General features: G+C 37.5%; 1 protein-coding gene across 4 annotated transcripts in view; it reads left to right on the forward strand.

The window, feature by feature from the left end:
• Positions 1–4,426, forward strand: part of CNOT6 (CCR4-NOT transcription complex subunit 6) — a 79,486-nt gene extending 75,060 nt beyond the window's left edge. For all 4 annotated transcript variants that reach the window (XM_039223580.1, XM_039223577.1, XM_039223578.1 and 1 more), the window contains one exon: positions 24–4,426. In XM_039223580.1, the coding sequence (XP_039079511.1) occupies positions 24–236 (213 nt within the window). In that variant the 3' untranslated portion in view covers positions 237–4,426. The remainder of the gene's footprint in view (positions 1–23) is intronic.
• The last annotated feature ends 8,949 nt before the right edge of the window (positions 4,427–13,375 follow it).

Raw genomic sequence — 13,375 nt, forward strand, 5'->3', positions numbered from 1 at the left:
GTTTTTTTCCTTCTGTTTTTCAGGGTATAATTGACTACATCTTCTATTCTAAACCTCAGCTGAACACTTTAGGCATCCTGGGACCTCTGGACCACCACTGGCTAGTTGAGAATAACATCAGCGGCTGCCCACATCCACTCATCCCCTCCGACCACTTCTCACTTTTTGCACAACTGGAGCTCTTACTGCCTTTCCTGCCCCAAGTTAACGGCATTCACCTTCCTGGCAGGAGGTAGTCAAGTACCTTCAGGACGACCTCAATTTCACTTGTAAACTCATGAAATCTGAATATAGGGGAGTGAGGTATGGCCACCAGGGTTTTGTTTTGTTTTTTTCTTTTCCTTGATGATTTGAATTTTCGATCTTGATTATTTGATAAGGATATCGTATGAAAGCCAGGTGCTAGCAACAGACAAATTCTGAGCCCAACATGCTTTATATACTGTTAGACAGGGATCGGTGTGTTTACACCTGTCTTTAACTTGTTACAAGTAGTTTTCCTGTTTCTTCTATCCAATGTAATATTTTCATGCCTTGAAATAGGAAAATGTTTGAACACATCTTCTCTTTGCACAGAAATCTGTAGCACTACTTTTTTGAGGCCAGTAATAATAACATCCAGAGACCATTCTTCCATACTTTACTCCCTCCCTTTTCAGACTTGTTTGTAAAATATAGACTTTGAATTTAGCCTTTATGATTGTATATGATCCACAGAAGACCTGATTTATGAAATTTTGTACTGAGAAAATCAGATTTGGAAATGATTGTATTGTAAACTAAGGCTAAGTTTTTTTACTGTTTCATGTGTTATAAAGGCCAGCTTGTAAAAGAAGTTGCAACAGACTTTCTCTGCTGATGATTTGCACTGTTAGGGTTTTGTTAGCCCTTTTGTACTACTTTATTTTTAAACTGAGAACATTGCTCTTTAAATCTAAATCTGCTTAAAGCTTTGGACATTTTCTCAGACCAGAGGCAACTTATCCATGAATTCCTGGGTTTTTACAAAAACTGTCTACCAGGACAAATAAGCTGAGCAGTGAATGATCTGTAGGCATTTATGGACTGAATGTAATGGTTGATATATGTACATTCTGATATTTTTAAATCTTTAACTTTTTTAAGTTAAAAAATTCCAGCTGCTTGGATACAGCTTCTTAACTCCTTTTTGAGACACTTCCTGTCCTATCTCCACTGTGCCTGCCTAAATTCGTTCTCACCAAGCACTGCCTGTGCATGCAGAGAAAATCTGTGCATCCTCTTTTATATTTTTTAAATACTGTTTTAACATTTGTGAGAATTTTATGAAAATGCTTTTGTATGAGCTGTGGCTTTTTTTCCATTGTGAAGCATTGAATATCCCATTTTGAACATATTCATAGGGTGGGTCCCTGGGTCTTTGCTCATCAGACCCAAGCACTGCTTCTTGGTGTCTGTCATTGCACAGTGCTGTTCGTCACCCAGAATACTACTATCTATCATGTGAATTCTTGTTGTTTTCCATGTACTCCTTAGTCTCCATGTTTTTTTTTTTTTAATCATTCCTTTTTTAAAAAAAAAAAAAGAAAGAAAAAGAAAAGAATTTTCCATTTATGAAACAGTATAAATGAGATATATTTTCAAAACAGGTCCCTACGACAATTCTTCAGATCATTTATAAAGTGACTAAGTCATTTTAGGAGGTCAACCAAGGTAAAAGTTGCATCGTACCCTGTATTTTGCCCATAGTGCCAGGAGTAGATTAGAGATTAAAGCCAGCTTTTAACTTTGCAAAGTTAACTTGTACGTATTCTGTTCTTGTTCATTCATTCTCTCAAAAATCAAATGAATTCGGAGGGAACGTGGTCTAACTGCTTTTGTTTCCACTGCAGGCAGGGGAGCAAAAGGGCACCATGTGCGCGTTGAGTAAAACTGTTGAGATGTTCTTAACAATTTTTATACAGAGAGTGAGTCATTTTGGATAATGACTTAAAATTTTATGAAAAATATTCAGCACTTAAATGTGCTTATTCTGTTTTTAAGAGAAAATAAAATTACATACTGTTTAAATAAATGATATTTTTTTTCTTTTTTAAAGAATTTTCCAAAAGGTGTTGATCTTGAATCTTTGTCTGGGACCTGGTTTTTCCTTTGAGGTTTTTAAGGATTTTGTTGTGATGGCTTTTTATTTTTTGCTTTTTGTTTCAAGTTGTGCTGACACCAAACACATCCAGTTTATAATCAGTACATTGGAAAGCTGGTATTACTGATGTAGAACCAATGCATAACTTTTTATGGGGTTTTTGTTTTGTTTTGTTTTATTTTTATTTTTTTGTAAAGTGTGAATAAAAGGTGTGTTTACTCATTTTTCCTAAACACTGTGTTGGTAATGTGCATCATGACAATTTCCAGCGAGGGCGAGCTGGAGCTGGTTGGGCTGTTGAGGCAAGGGAACTGCTTTTCCTGTGACCTGCATTAGGTGATGCGAGAATAGGCCCAGAGAGCTTTACGGACGGGGGAGGGAGAAGCACTTACTCACTTGTATTTGTTAGCGGAGGATATGTTCTTTTCATAGATGCTGGAACTAGAGTGCACTTGTTAGATGCTAAAGGTTTGAGCTTTACACAAAATGTTTTCATCTGTGTTTGTTATTGTCTGCAATATATTTGAATTTGGCGACAGCATAGTAAGATACGAGGGCCTGTCGTGTTTCGAAACTGTTCTTGCCTCTTTTGGGCACACTGCATTCTGTGGGCCCATCTGAACAGCTTCTCCATCTTAATATAGTGACAGATTGAACCAAGAGTGTAGATTTACAACTGTCACCTTCAAAAGAGAAAGAAATATTTTGGGTCTGTAGGGAATGAACAGTCAGACCAAAATAGACTGATAACTTTTGTTAAGCAAGGTTTTGTGTTTTAAATATTTTCTGGGTCCTGAATAATTTCCAATGATCCATACTCCTTAAAATGCAATAAAAACTAGTACGTTTTCACAGTATAGACTTTTTTTTCCAAAATTCTGTAACACATATATTTAATGTGGTGTTGCCATAATGTAATTTCAGTGTTCTTGCTGGATAAATCTATTTTATGAATGTTTTACAGAGAATTTCGGGGTATGTTTTCTGTTTTTGCTGATCTGAAATTTGGAGGCACTCAATTCCTTGTAAATCTCTTGAAGTACATTTTACCGTATTACTGGTAATTATTTATGCTTTGAGAATTGAAATAATGTTCATCAAAATTAATTTATGACATAATTTAAACTAAAGTTGTAGAAATAAATTGTTGATTGCAACTTTAATGGTCCTAGAAAACAGGCAAGGAACATCTCCAAGAAATGTGTTTTTATTCTTGATTTGGTGACAGCCAGGAAAACTTATTTTGAGTTAGCACTTTGAAACCTAAGGACGTGATTAAATTGGGTGGAATGCACTTCTAAATGTTGAATTTAAAATTTCAAAGCTCTTCTAATATTCAAGCTTTCAGTATTCAAGCTTTCAGTGACAAATTCCAGTTGTAGTATTCCATTTTTTACTATATAATTTATGGAATTCGTTTCCCCAGTGACTTCTAAGGTCTTGGGGTCATGTCACCTGTAAGACAAAAGCCAACCTCGGCAAAGCAACTACAGCGGTTGGTTCTTTTAATGAACCGATCAGAGTATTGCATACAAATGCTGCAGATGCTGCAGACGGCACCTTTAGCAAGTGTCTCTACCCTACTTGGAAACAGTATTTTAAGATGTTCACTTGGCTCTTCTTTTTGGTTACATAAAGTTTAATAACCGGTATGTTGAAGTAGCCTCTAAAATAGAGGACCTAGTCGTTATTGACAGTACGTTATTTCGTGTAATATGCACTGGGCTAGTTTGTGTTTCCCGTTCCTGTGACAGAACCCAGCACACTATCTGCACTAAGCTCGAAGAATGTCGCATTTGCCTAGGCAGCTCTTCCGTAAGGGTCGTGGGAAACCGAATATGTACCTATGGACTGGTGGTAACAAGGGCTTTTACTGTTCTTTTCAGTGGAACCTTCTTGGTCAAATTGTAACTAGCTAGTATTATATTTATATACAGGGTCTCTTTTCTTTACTGATGTATTTTCCTACTCATAGCCAACCAATAAATTCAATATCTGTTTCAAATATCCTAAAAGTGTAATTTGTATAGCTGTAGTACCGAGGTTTGAGATGAATAAATGTTAGCAGACCACATGATTAAAATTCTGGGTCATCCGGGACAGGATTGTAACTCACCCTCTGAAAGGGTGAGTGAATATGGACCGTGACAGGGGGAGACAGTGTATTGACTGTGTTTTTCTGTGTAACACTCCTATCTTTGCCAAAGTTCAGTTTGATATTTGGCAACTGATGGTCCATTTGCATTTAGGAACTTTGTTGTCGTCGTCGTCGTTGTTACCAATATACCTCGTTCAGTATAAGAATTAGGCTCATGTGTCTTCCGTCTTTTTTGGAAGGAGTTTAATGATTTTAAATAAATGCTTTTAAATACGGTAACAAACATCGTGTTGCTGGGGTTATACTAATTCACTAGATGTTTTGCTTTTCACCTGTATATATTATCGTATATATAAACTTTAAAAATGGGACTTCAATCTCTTGAGCGAAAAGTCCATTTGCTTTTTAGAAACTACTTCTGTAACAGATGTGAGTTTTTATGTATGCTAGAAAAAGTCCTTTATTTTTTTTTTCAAAATTTTTTAATGTTTTATTTATTTCTGAGAGAGAGACAGCGTGAGCAGGGGAGGGTCAGAGAGAGAGGGAGACACAGAGTCCGAAACAGGCTCCAGGCTCTGAGCTGTCAGCACGGAGCCCGACGCGGGGCTTGAACCCATGAACCCTGAGATCATGACCTGAGCCGAAGTTGGACACCCAACCAACTGAGCCACCCAGGCACCCCTAGAAAAAGTCCTTTTAAACTCAGATGACCATGAACGTTTGCCAAGACTGTCCAGTTTTTAAAGTAGGCATTTTCTACTTAATCCTTTATATGTGATTTTGCCTCTATAATAGAAAAGTCTTGCTCCTTCTCATAACTGTCAAGAAGTAAGTATGAAAAAGTAAATGAAGTATTAAGCCTGTGTTACTTTATCAGTTCTAGTTTAGGTTCTTTAGAGGAACCCAAGTACCTAAGGGAACATGAAGTGAAATAATATTTGGAATAAAGCTGTTGGGGTTCTAGGTAACCATGTTTTGTATACTCAGAATTCCAATTTGGAGTGTTATGTAGGTGTTCACATTTAAATTGAGTTTAGAATAAGCTCTCAAGGGTGCCTGGATGCCTCAGTTGGTTATGAGAGCCACTTGTGGGGGCTATGCACTGACAGTGCAGAGCCTTCTTGGGGGATTCTCTCTCCCTCTCTCTCTGCCCACCTCTACCCGCCCACACTCTCTCAAAATATAAATAAATCAACTTAAAAAAAAAAAGCTTTCACAAGTACTTGTAAAGACAGTTTTGATAAACATTACGTGTTAGAAGAATCGTACAGAAGATAGTTTTTACTATAATTTTACAAGAGGTTGAGAAACATTTCTCTAAGTTAATTTCTTCCAAATGATAAAACATAAGATGTTCGAAGTAGATTGCTCTCCAAATAACTAATCGACCCGTCTTCTAGGAATTCGGAGAACTAGTGGATTACAGGGCGGGTTGTGAACCAGTTTCTGTGGTTTCTTTAGCAACATTAACATATTTAACCAAGTAAGTAAGTTTTTACAATTTTCTTTGAACTCCAGCCCTCACATCACTCTAATGTGTTCAGAAGCTGTTCAGTTATTTGGGGCCTGTCCTAAGATTTTGCTCACTACACCAGTGCGACCAGAGGCGGCAGGCTCAAAGGTTCTTGGGGCCTTCCTAGCACCATGAGGAAGCTGCAGGCCCCACGGAGCCCATCGGCACCACTGTGTCTTAGTTCCTGTCTCCTCCACCAGCCCTGTGAGTTCCCTGTCTCCCTGCACAGCAAACCCACTTGTACTATCCATTTCCCAACTGTAAGTAATTCTTGAAAACCTGGTCTGTTAAAGACACTGAAAAGGAATGACGGCATGACCAAAGCCTTTTAATACTCATGCTGATGCAGGTGACTGGTTCTCAGGGCAGTGACATAGGTGTCAGGGGTATATGCTCAACGTTGTGAGCTTTGTGAGTTAGAACCTTCCTCCTTGTTGATAGGATGCTTGCTAGTGGTAACTTAGAACAGGCCCGATAGTGGGAGCCCTATGCTTGTCCATTTTGTTGAATCAGAGTTGTTCTTTATGTACTTTTCTTGGTAACCATACTGATTGATACTCATTTGAAATTTTCTTGTTGGATGTTATGCTAAGATTTATCAGCCCTGGTTTCTGACGTCAAGTTGCTCATCGGTCATTATAATCCAGTGTACTGTGTGCTAACGGTACACCGGGCCATGGAAGGAGCAAATCTCTGCCTACATGAGCCTATAAAATTGTCCAGAGATGACCTTAGAGCTAGTTTTGAAGGACTAAGAACTTATTTCCCAGATGATTAATAGCTACTACAGTAAAACCCTTTGTGAAATGTGTGCAATTATGAATAGAACGGATTTTGGACATGTGGGTATTTCAGTGGGAAGCTCACAAGTGGAGTGGTGGGAACACAGTGGATGCTTTGGAGCCTTGAGCCACAGGTGGTGAACTTAACCCTATAGGTGGTGATAAAGAGCCGTACAAGGGTTTTAAGATATTTTTTAATGTTTATTTATTTATTTAATGTTTTATTTATTTCTAGGAGAGAGAGAGAGACAGCGTGAGCAGGGGAGGGTCAGAGAGAGAGAGGGAGTCACAGACTGAAACAGACTCCAGGCTCTGAGCTGGCAGTCAGCACAGAGCCCAGTGCGGGGCCCGAACCCATGAACCGCGAGATCATGACCTAAGCGAAAGTCGGACGCTTAACCGACTAAGCCACCCAGGCGCCCCATAATGTTAGTTTATTTTTGAGAGAGACAGCAGGGGAGGGGCAGAGAGAGAGAGACAGAATCTGAAGCAGGTGTGGACTTGAGCTCAACAAACCGTGAGATCATGACCTGAGCCAAAGTCAGACACTTAACCAACTAAGCCACTTAGGCACCCCTCGAAGGTTTTTAAATGGGAGCAGCGGGGAGCAGCATTACCAGGTTTATGTTTTAGAAAGGTTGCTGTAGTAGTGCTGTGTGTGAGGGGTGGATTAAAACAATATAACTAGTTAACTGGCTTCTGGTGTGGTCCATAAGCTGAGGAGGGCTTGCAGCATTATCGAAGAAAGAAAGGGGAATTAGAAATGTTCAGGAAGAACCTCAATTTATCCCTCATTTGTGGGTTTTGTGCAGTCACTCCTTACTTTCATCAGGCAGCAAACCCTGACTCCACATCTCTTAGGTGTTTGCCTCCAGAGCAAACTGTCTTTTTTCCTCTACTGACCTCACTAAAACATTGAGGCAAAGAATTTTGTTTCTCAAGCTATGCTTTACTGCATTTCGTATTATTTTTCATGCAGATTTTAGTCTACGAAAGAGATCCAGTGTGTCTCCACTGAACAATTAATTACTAGGCATTAAAAGATACTTTAAGGGGCGCCTGGGTGGCTCAGTTGAGCGTCTGACTTCAGCTCCGGTCATAATCTCACAGTTCGTGGGTTTGAGCTCTGCATCAGGCTCTGTGCTGACAGCTGGGAGCCTGGAGCCTGCTTCAGATTCTGTGTCTCCCTCTCTCTCTCTCTGCCCCTCCCATGCTTGTGCTCTCTCTCTCTCTCTCAAAAATAAACATTAAAAAAAATTTTTTTAAGATACTTTAATACAGCAATGCATCAGATGGAAGGAATCCAAAAATTCCAAGCCCAAGTATTAGTATCCCCTTATGGAGAGGATTAGACCTTTGTCAGTCTAGTAGCCTCTGGCCACATGTGCCTTTTGAGAACTTGAAACATAGCTAGTGTGACTGGAACTAAAATGCTTTTCTATAAAACTTCACTGTTGTGATAGGACCAAATTTCCCTGTATCTGACACATTGTGTAAGATTAGAAACCAATGTATTGCTTGTGTTAGACATAAACACTTCATCAGTTGATGTCAGAAAACAGTTTCTGCCCTATTTTACTAAACAATTTATACTGTAATGTGTTTGCTTAATGCTGGCAACATGAGTTACTATGTCTCTAAGTTATTAGCAATTGAGATACCTTTGTTCATTTTCAAAGAAGTTACTTCTCTGGTTTAAAAACTATGGTCAAATTATTAAATTTAAAATCAGGGCTGATATAAATAGAAGTGAGCTAGTCCCACAACTGGAACAATAAAGACTAGAAGGTATATCCACGAATTTCATGATGACAATTACAATTTACTGCACCAGAGGAAAAGGAAAAGCCTCTGTTAAAAAAAAAAGGTAATAAAGTGAACATTAAAATATGCTTTCTAAATACTTAACTGAATTCAGTGTTTCCTGTCAACAGTCAAAAAAGAATAACAAGGGGTGCCTGGTGGCTAAATTGGTTAATTGTCCAACTTCGGCTCAGGTCATGATCTCGTGGTTCCTGGGTTCAGGCCCTTCATCGGACTCTGTGCTGACAGCTCAGAGCCTGGACCCTGTTTCAGATTCTGTGTCTCCCTCTCCCTCTGCCCCTCCTCTGCTCATGCTCTGTCTCTCTCTCAAAAATAAACACTTAAAAAAAATAATAGACAAAATTAATCACCTGAAATAAAAGTCCACCAGAAGGTTTTTTTTTTTCCTATTTGTAACAGGACGTGAGCTTGTAGATTTGGCCAGCTATATAAAGGCTAGTATTCTTCCACAGGAAAAGAATTTTTCAATGGTGATATGGTATAAAACTCCTATATTTCTATTTGGAAATTTTGTTAGAAAATGAAGACACTAAATATTTTACAAAAATGAAATCTGTTCAGTTACACCAACAGTTACCTATATTACAAGACCTTCCTAATACTATTAAAGACCAACTGGTTCAAAATTTGAAAAATTGAAAGTACTTAATTTAGAAGACTTTTGTAGTATAAAAGGCACTAACCAGTTAATACTTTGTGTATGCTTTTTCTTAACGGACTTCCAAATTTACAAAGAAATGGGAACTCTCAGCCTAAAATCAAACTTACAGCATAGATATTTTTGCATCTTTTACATCTGCCAGAAATTTTCTTCTAGATACAAAGAAAAATTGTTTTTATTACTACAGATGGTGCTCCAGCTGTTAGGTCAAAAATCTGGATTTATTGGAATTTTTTTTTATGAGCCTGATTTCCTTCATTTTGTTTCACCTTATGATGCTGATTGAAAATAGTTCCACTTACTTTTCCAAAACAGACTGAAAAGTGTCATAGTTGTTAAGTATATGTAATTTCAAATCAGAGAACTATCACCAGTTAAGACTCTTCAGAGAGAGAGAGAGGGGGGCACCTGGGTGGCTCAGTCCTTTAAGCGTCCGACTTCGGCTCAGGTCATGATCTCACGGTTCGTGGGTTCGAGCCCCGCATCGGGCTCTGTGCTGACAGCTAGCTCAGAGCCTGGAACCTGTTTCAGATTCTGTATCTCCGTCTCTCTCTCTGACCCTCCCCTGGTCACACTGTCTCTCTCTCTCAGAAATAAACATTTAAAAAAAAAAAAAAAGCTTTTCAGAGACAGAGGAGACAATTTAATGATCTTGTCTTCTTTTGCTAATATTAGCTCATTGGTTAAATTATGAAGAGATTTCAACAATAGTTTACAGTTCTTTTAATACCAGTTTAAGATTATCTTGAAACAAAAGGAATGCTTGCCAAATATTTAGTAATCAAAAGCAAACCGTATACACATTTTCTTACCAATATCAAGCTGCATATGAATGAACAAAAATTGAAGCTCCAAGAAAAGAGTATTTGTGACCTTCCCAGACGGGTACATGAGTTTATGTTGGATTTTATGTTGTACCATGATACAAACTAAGAATGCTGATTTTTGTACATTGTCTTAACATTTTAACTGTAATCACATTTTGTAAGTTGGCTGCTAACAAGAAAAATTTGGAACAATTTGATGGTATGTTGGGAAGTTTAGGGTTGCTTTTCAAATTATGCAAATTTGATTTTGATGTTACTCTAGTGCCAGCACAAGAATTAGTACTTGAAAAAGTGTTCAACTTGGAGAGAAGTTGATAAGCTTTTGCTACAAAGTTAAATAGATTCATCTATAAAAGAATAAACTGGTTATGTTGATGTAGATTAAAAAACCCTTTTAATGACTTGAGGATTCAGTTATGGGATAACAAGTATAATTGGGATAATTTGGATATATGAATCTTCTTTTGCAGTTGTGTTCTAATTGTTAAAATCATTAAAGAAATTAAGTATTACACTAGAAAATACTAATGCAGAAAAGTAGTAAAGCAGGAATAGACCAAAGCATGAGACACTGAAAACGTAAAATGGCAGGCATAAATCCAATATTACTGTATATGGATGGATTAAACAAGCTCCGACTGGATAAAAATAATGGCAGCATACACGGACTACAGGAGACACACTTTAGATGCAAAGACACAAATAGGTTGGAAGTAAAAGGATGGAAGGTATTACCCAACCAAACTAAGAAAGTTGGTGTGGCTCTACTAATAAGACAAAACAGACTTAGAAACCAAAAACGTTACTAGAGATAAAGAGCATTTTATAATGATGAACAACAATATGAGCTAAACAATTACCACAAACTACATGAAGCAAAACTGACCGAAGGAAAGGGATAAATAGATGGTCGTCATTAATAGTTATCCCAACGCCCCACTCCCAATGGGCAGAACAACTAGGCAGAAGGTCGACAAAGAAACAGGATACTTGAACAATACTGTAGAATAAGTAGACCTAACAGACACGTATAGGACACTGTACCGGAATACACATTCTTGTCAAGTGCACACATGGAACATTCTCCAGTAGACCATAGGCTATGCCATAAGACAAGCCAGTAATTTTAAAAAACTAAAACTGTACTGAATATATCCTCTGATCATAATGAAGTGAAACTAAAAAGAAAGTTGGGAAAGTTCGAAATATGTGGAAGTTTAAAGTACTCCTAAATACCAACGGGCCAAAGGAAAATAAAAAGTCAGAAGGGACATAATAAAGACTGGAGCAGAAAATAATGCAATAGAAAATAGAGAAATCAACAAACACAAAAGTTGATTGGGAAGATCAGCAAAATTGAGCTTTATACTGCATAGGAAAAAAGATTACTAAGATCAAGAATAAAAGGGGGGGTCATTACTACAAAATTTACAGAATAATTATTATGGAATACTATGGACAATTTAGGTTAATGAATGAAATTATGTAGATAAAATAGACAAATTCCCAAAACTGACAGGAAGAAATAGAAATTCTGAGTGAATGTATAAAAAGAAATTGAATAAAAAATGAAAACTAGGGGAGTCTGGGTGGCTCGGTCAGTTAAGTGTCCAACTTCAGCTCAGGTTATGATCTCACGGTTCATGGGTTCAAGCCCTGAGTCAGGCTCTGCACTGACAGACTCTCTGCCCCTCTGCACATCCTCTCCCTCAAAAAAACAAAAACTATGTAGTAAGAAAAGACCAAGTCCAGATGGTTTCACTTGTGATTTCCCCCAGTACTTAATAAATAATTCTTCACAATCCCTTCCAAAAATTAGAAGAAGGAAGGAACACTTCTTAACTCCTTCTGTGAGGCCAATATTACTCTGATATCAAAGCCAGACAAAGATGTCACATGGAAAGAAAACTACACACCAGTGTTGCTAATGAATACAGATAGGAAAATCTTTGGTGAAATACCAGAAAACTAAATCCAGCAATTTGTAAAATTATACACCATGACCAAATTGGATTCATCTTTAAAAAATGCAAGGTGGGCTTAATATTTGCACTTAATGTAATACACTTCATCAGTAGTATAAAGGGCAGTACCACAGGATCATTTATTAGGCACAGAAAAATTCTATAGCCCTTCATTTAAAGACAAAATGTCAAACAGGAATGGAAGAGACCTTTTTCAGCCGGATAAAGGGCTTTTACAAAGAACTCATAACGGAGATCCTGCTTAGTGGTGAGAGACTGAAGGCTTCCACCCTAAGAAGATGTTTACTCTTGCCAATTCTATTCAACATTTTGCTAGAAGTTCTAGCCAGGGAAATTAGGCAAGAAAGAAAAGGTAATAAGATCTGAGAGGAAGAAGTAAAACTATATTCGTAGATGACATGAACTTGTATATAGAAAACTCCAGGTAATCCACATACCAAAAACCTATTAGGACTAGTAAATGAATTCTGCAGGCGTGAGGTGCGGGGGGTGGGGGTGGGGATAAATAAATAAATAGTTAATTAAATCAGCAAGGTTAATGGAATCCAGATCGATATACAAAAATCATTATTTCAATTCAATAGCAATGAACTAACCAAAAATAAAATTAAAGCAATTGCATTACAATAAACAATAAAATGATTAAGAAGAAATTTAGTGAAAGAAGTGGAATACTTGTACACTGAAAGTTCTAAAACATTGAAAGAAGACCTAAATAAGTGTTAAGACTTCATGTTTATGGACTAAAATACTACGTACTATTGAGATGGTGATACTCCAGAAACGGATCTACAGATTCACTGTAGTCCCCATCAAAATTCCAGCTGGCTTTTTGTTTGTTGCAGAAATTGTCATGTTGGTCTTAAAATTCATGGAAATCCAAAGAACTTCAAATAGCCAAACAATATTGAAAAAGTACAAAGTTAGAATACTCAAGCTTCCTGAGTTCAAAATGTATTACAAAGCTACAGTAATCAAGAAGTGTGGTATTGACCTAAGGATAACATATAGATTAATGGAATTGAATTGAGAGGCCAGAAATAAACCCTTACATCTGTGGCCAATTGATTTGTGACAAAAGTGCCAAGACACCTACGTAGAGAAGGAACAGTGCCTTCAACAAATGGTACTGGACAACCGAATATCCAGAAGCAAAAGAATTAAGCTGGACCTCAATATCACACCATGTACAAAAAGTAAAAGAAATTAAAAAAAAATCTAAATGTAAGAGCTAAAACTATAAAATCCCTTAGGAAAATAACATGGTATAAATCTTCATGACCTTGGGTTTGAGCAATAGTTTCTTAGATAAGACATCTTAAAGTCCAAGCAACCAAAGGGAGGAAAACAGATAAATTAGACTTCATCAGAATGAAAAACTTCTGTGCTTCAAAGGAAAAGAACGTGGAACAACAGCCCACAGAATCGGAGAAAATATTTGTAAACCATGTATCTGATGAGTCTGGTCTCCAGAATATATAAAGAACTCGTACAATTCAATGATGGAAAACAATGCAATTTAAGAATGGGTACAGGAGGGACGCCTGGGTGGCTCAGTCGGTT

Source organism: Hyaena hyaena, unplaced genomic scaffold, assembly GCF_003009895.1.
Source record: "Hyaena hyaena isolate Hyena2069 unplaced genomic scaffold, ASM300989v1 scaffold_1385, whole genome shotgun sequence".
In the NCBI taxonomy this organism is placed as follows: domain Eukaryota; kingdom Metazoa; phylum Chordata; class Mammalia; order Carnivora; family Hyaenidae; genus Hyaena; species Hyaena hyaena.